This window comes from Halichoeres trimaculatus, unplaced genomic scaffold (genome assembly GCF_033239565.1).
Source record: "Halichoeres trimaculatus isolate MK-OKI-2021-1 unplaced genomic scaffold, fHalTri1.1 fHalTri1_scaffold_3, whole genome shotgun sequence".
Taxonomy (NCBI): domain Eukaryota; kingdom Metazoa; phylum Chordata; class Actinopteri; order Labriformes; family Labridae; genus Halichoeres; species Halichoeres trimaculatus.
Genome location: NW_027437181.1, coordinates 514001 through 520000, shown reverse-complemented (window position 1 = coordinate 520000; position 6000 = coordinate 514001). Strand labels below are relative to the sequence as shown.

At 50.7% G+C, this 6000-nt stretch overlaps 1 protein-coding gene across 3 annotated transcripts in view; it reads right to left on the bottom strand.

The window, feature by feature from the left end:
* The window catches only part of gramd2aa (GRAM domain containing 2Aa), a 37526-nt gene that overhangs the window by 16424 nt on the left and 15102 nt on the right, over window positions 1-6000 (bottom strand). For all 3 annotated transcript variants that reach the window (XM_074667125.1, XM_074667127.1, XM_074667126.1), the window contains exon 3: window positions 653-710. In XM_074667125.1, coding sequence (XP_074523226.1) covers window positions 653-710 — 58 coding nt within the window. The remainder of the gene's footprint in view (window positions 1-652; window positions 711-6000) is intronic.

Sequence of the window (6000 nt, the reverse complement as noted above, 5' to 3'; positions counted from 1 at the left end):
ACCACAAACGGACACAAACACTGGAGGACGATGCTGTTTCTGTGGGGGACTAAAGCCTGAGCAGGTCTGAGCAGGTCTGAGGGAGACTAGCAGGGACTGCAGCAGGACCAGGATCCCTGAAGTCCAACACGGAGGGGGAGGTAGTCTAACCACAGTCATGAACTAACCACCAACCAGCTCAGAGAAAAACAGATCATTTCAGGTTTATCACAAAGAGCTGAGGCCACAGTTAAACATTAATTAATAACATTAATCAGATCAGAGGTGTGGAGCTGGAGTCTGATAGTAGAAAGTCGATCAGCTGACAGATTAAAGTGGGTATGAAAACATCTGTACACTGAATAAAGTCTGTTTCAGAAATAAAATCAAACTATAACAAGCACAACATAACATGAATTTGTCATTTAACCTGAATAAAGTCACTAAGTGATGAAAATTTTATTCTTCATGTAAAGTACCTTTGGTCGTACTGTCAGGAGTATATAAAACTGTTCAGTAAAAAGAATAAAGTCATAATAATCAGTTTTACTGTTGGGTGATCTAAAGCTGTAATGTAACATAATGTTAATTTATTAATTTGTAATAAAATGTAAATAAAGTCATAACTTTCAGTAAATATAAACACAGGCTGAGGGATGATCAGGACACTCACCGAGCCGCGGTAACATTTCTTGACGTCCTCGTAGGACAGGTCTTCAATCAGGTGAAACCTGCAGAGACAGAAAAACACATTTAACCCCAAACTGATCCATCTTCGTTATCTGCTTCATCTCTAATTAACCCAGCCCTGTAGATATCACCATGGTTACAAGCCTGGCTAACGCTCTACTCATGCACACTGGGAACTCTGGGAGCTCTGGGAACTCTGGGAACTCTGGGAACTCTGGGAACTCTGGGAAGCTGGTTAATCCTTCCTCTGGCCTGAAGGCTTCATGACAAACAGTGCTGAGCTCACACGCGTGTGCTGTATGTACACACTACACGGAAACAACATCTGGCTCTGAGCGTCCACACACACAGAGTTAATCATTACTGAGATCAGCTCTGAGGAGACCAAGGCTGAAACAAACAGGTCAGCCAGAGACACACACTGAGTTAGACACACACTAAGGCTGGGACAAGGTGGTCCACATCAGACCCAACCAGATCCCACCTAGACCCCACCAGACACCACCTAGACCCCACCAAACCAAACCCATCAGCCCCAACCAGACCCCACCATGACCCCACCAGACCCCACCAGGCCCCAAACAGATCCCACCAGACCCTACCCAGACCCCACCAGACATGACAAAGACCCCAACCAGCCCCCCATCAGACACCACCCAGACCCAAACAGATCCAACCTAGACCCAACCAGACCCAACCCAGACCCCAGCAGACACCACCATAACCCACCAGACCCCAACAGATCCCACCTAGACCCCACCAGATCCCACCTAGACCCCAACAGATCCCACCTAGACCCCAACAGATCCCACCTAGACCCCACCAGATCCCACCTAGACCCCAACAGATCCCACCTAGACCCCACCAGATCCCACCTAGACCCCACCAGATCCCACCTAGACCCCCCCAGATCCCACCTAGACCCCAACAGATCCAACCTAGACCCCACCAGATCCTACCTAGACCCCACCAGATGCCACATAGACCCAAACAGATCCAACCTAGACCCCACCAGACACCACCTAGACCCCACCAAACCAAACCCATCAGCCCCAACCAGACCCAACCAAGACCCCACCCGGCCCCAAACAGATCCCACCAGATACTACCCAGACCCCACCAGACATGACAAAGACCCCAACCAGCCCCCACCAGACCCCACCCAGACCACATCAGACCCAACACAGAGCCCACCTGACCCACCCCGACCCAACCCAGACCTTACCCAGACCACACCAAACCATACCCAGACCCCAAATGACCCAGCAAGACCCCAGCAGACCGACCAGGACCCAACACAGACCCACCTGGACCCCACCAGATCCCAAATGACCCAACCAAGACCCCATTAAACCCAACCAGACCTCACCAAACCCCACCAAGACCCAATCTAGAACCCTCAAGACCCCACCAGGCCCCAAACAGATCCCACCAGACCCTACCCAGACCCCACCAGACATGAACCAGACTCCGACCAGCCCCCACCAGACCCCACAAAACCCAACCAAGACCCCACCCAGACCCAACACAGAGCCCACCTGACCCACCCGGACCCCACCAAACCCCACCCAGACCCCAAATGACCCAGCCAGACCCCAGCAGACTGACCAGGACCCAACACAGACCCCACCCAGACCCTTTCAGACCCAACAGGCCCCACCAGACCTAACCCAGACCCCACCAAGACCCCACCAAGACCCCACCAGACCCAACCAGACCCCACCAGACATGACAAAGACCCCACCAGACACCACCTAGACCCCACCAAACCAAACCCATCAGCCCCAACCAGACCCAACCAAGACCCCACCCGGCCCCAAACAGATCCCACCAGATACTACCCAGACCCCACCAGACATGACAAAGACCCCAACCAGCCCCCACCAGACCCCACCCAGACCACATCAGACCCAACACAGAGCCCACCTGACCCACCCCGACCCAACCCAGACCTTACCCAGACCACACCAAACCATACCCAGACCCCAAATGACCCAGCAAGACCCCAGCAGACCGACCAGGACCCAACACAGACCCACCTGGACCCCACCAGATCCCAAATGACCCAACCAAGACCCCATTAAACCCAACCAGACCTCACCAAACCCCACCAAGACCCAATCTAGAACCCTCAAGACCCCACCAGGCCCCAAACAGATCCCACCAGACCCTACCCAGACCCCACCAGACATGAACCAGACCCCGACCAGCCCCCACCAGACCCCACAAAACCCAACCAAGACCCCACCCAGACCCAACACAGAGCCCACCTGACCCACCCGGACCCCACCAAGACCCCACCAAGACCCCACCAAGACCCAACAGGCCCCACCAGACCTAACCCAGACCAGACCAAGACCCCACCAAGACCCCACCAGACCCAACCACACCCCACCAGACCCAACCAGACCCCACCAAACACCCCCTCAGATCCCACCCAGACCCCATCAGACTCCACCCACCCAGACCCCACCAGACTCCACCCACCCACACATGTGCCCACCCACGTCCCTGTCATGGAGCTGTCCTCAGAGCAGAGATGCAGATCACAGCAGGAAACTTTGACTGACTCTAAATGTAGACGGAGCCGTGCAGCAGATAACACACAGGGTGATCGTCCCGTAAAGGATCAGTTCCTGAAATAAACCCCTGTCCCAGTTAGGACGTTTGAAAGAGGAGGAGGTGCAGCTCCTGCTGCTGAGTGACGGCCAGCAGCTCCTCATAACCCCTCGCTGATAGAGGAGGAGTCGTCCTCGAGGAGATCCTGATAAAACACAGGCCGTGGAGGAGACTCAGCTGACACTCTGTGTTTACTGTGATGGATTATTTCACTCTGCAGGCGTCTCTTTCTGTACGGGCTGGGAGATAAACAGGAATAAAACGACTGAAGGACACTGAGGTCTGTTATCTATATCACCTGTGGTCAGAATCGGTAGTGTTTTTTACAGGACGAAGACTCACTCTTTTGATTCTCAGTTTCTCCCTGGAAAATCTCGACCATGATGCTGAGAAATATCATTTAGAAATAAAAGATCTTGGTGCCTCCTCAACCATCCTCGAGTAAAACAAAAACCTCTAAATGAATCCTCCTCCTCATCATCATCTTCAGTCTGTGTCTGAATGACTGAGAGATCAAACCTCAGCTGGAAAAAGACCAAAGGATCCAGACCACAGGGTTCAAATGTCAACCAGCAGAGGGGCTGACAGATGTTATCACTGCCCGCTGTGTGTGTGTGTGTGTGTGTGTGTGTGTGTGTGTGTGTGTGTGTGTGTGTGTGTGTGTGTGTGTGTGTGTGTGTGTGTGTGTGTGTGTGAGAGCTTGATGCAGCGGTTGTTTATAGCAGAGCAGCTGTCACAGCGCTGTCAGGTCTCCTGCTGCTGGATCACACTGCTCAGCATTCAGAGACTCAGAGACTCAGAGATTCAGAGATTCAGAGACTCAATAACTCAGAGACTTTAACACAGAGAGACTCAGAGAATCAGAAACACAGACTCAGAGAATCAAAGACTTAAAGACTTGGAGACTCTAAATCAGAGACTCTAAGACTCAGACACTTGGAGACTCAAGAGACTCAGAGAAACAGAAACAAAAACACTCAGAGACTCAAAGACTCAAAGACTCAAAGACTCAGAGACTCAGAGACTCCACCACTCAAAGACTCAGAGACTTAGAGACTCAGATTTTCAAAGACTCAGAGACTCAGAGAATCATAGACTCAGAGACTCAGAAACTCAAGAGACTCAGAGAAACAAAAACACATAGACTCATAGACTCCAACACTCAGAGACTCCAACATTTCAAGACTCAGAGACTCAGGGACTCAGATACTCAAAGACTCAGAGACTCAGATAAAACAGAGACTCATAAACTCCAACACTCAGAGAATCGGAAACTCAGAGACTCGGAAACTCAGCGACTCAAGAGACTCAGAGACTCAGAGACTCAGAGACTCAGAGAAACAAAAACACAGAGACTTAGAGACTCAAAGACTCAGACTTTGAGACTCAAGAGACTCAGAGACTCTAACACTCTGAGACTCCCAGACTCAGAGAATCAGAAACAGAGAGTTTCAGAGACTCAGACACTCAAGAGACTCAGAAAAACAGAAACACAGAGACTTAGAGACGTAGAGACTCAAAAACTCAGAGACTCATAGACTCCAACACTTAAAGACTTAGAGACTCAGAGACTCAAGAGACTCAGAGACTCAAGAGACTCAAGAGACTCAAGAGACTCAGGAGACTCCAACACTTAAAGACTTAGAGACTCAGAGATTTAGAGACTCAGAGACTCAAGAGACTCAAGAGACTCAAGAGACTCAGACACTCAGGAGAATCAGAGAATCAAAAACACAGCGACTCGGAGACTCAAAGACTCAGACTTTGAGATTTTGAGACTTAGAAATTTAAGAGACTCAGAGACTCCAACCCTCTAAGACTCGGAAACACAGAGATTCAGAGACTCAGTGACTAAAAGACTCAGAGACTGAGAGACCTAGAGAACCAACACTGGGACTCAGAGACCAACACATAGACTCAGAGACTCAGACCTGCTGGCTGCAGGACCAGGTTTTGTTAATAAGATGGTTTCTTCAAAAACATAGTCACTGTCTTTATGGACCCAGTATATAACGATCTTAACTCCTCTACATCTGTTCTGAGTGTGTCTCCCTCTGTCTGACCCGTCAGTCTCAGCAGATGTCTGACTGACGTGAGTCTGGTCCTGCTCGAGGTTTCTGCCTCTGAAAGGAAGTTTCTTCTCCTCACTGTCACTCATTAAATGCTGTAAAGGTCTGTTCTCATGGTTGTTCCTGTCTACTCGACCTGAGCACTCATCACTTTATCCTCCAGCTCATGATATCCAGAGTCTCTGCTTTATTTACCAGTTACCAGAGGCTAAACTTATGCTAAATATTTCACAGGTTTCTCTGCTAATGACCCTGATCAGACCAGGTCACAGCAGAAACCAGGTCTGTCAGACTCTGAGACCCCCTGTGGTTAGCGCCTCTGGTTTTCTCTGCGTGTTGATGGTGTTGGTCGTCAAAGCGTCTCTCAGAGAGGACGCCTCCTCCGTCCTGTGACCGTGTTATGAACAACAGAGCGTGTGTGCTGCTCAGCCTGCTGGTGGCTGGCTATAAATATCCTCCACAGCGCCTCCTGGCTCCCAGGTGGAGAGGAGCGAGTGATTATTAAAAACACAGACGTCTCTGTGGGGACTACCCGGCTCCTCGCTCCTCGCTCCCACTCTCCATCTGTCTCTGTCTTTACTCCTGGTCCAGGTCTGAATCAATACTGCTGCTGGGTCCAGGTTGGCTGGAGGAAACCTGCTCC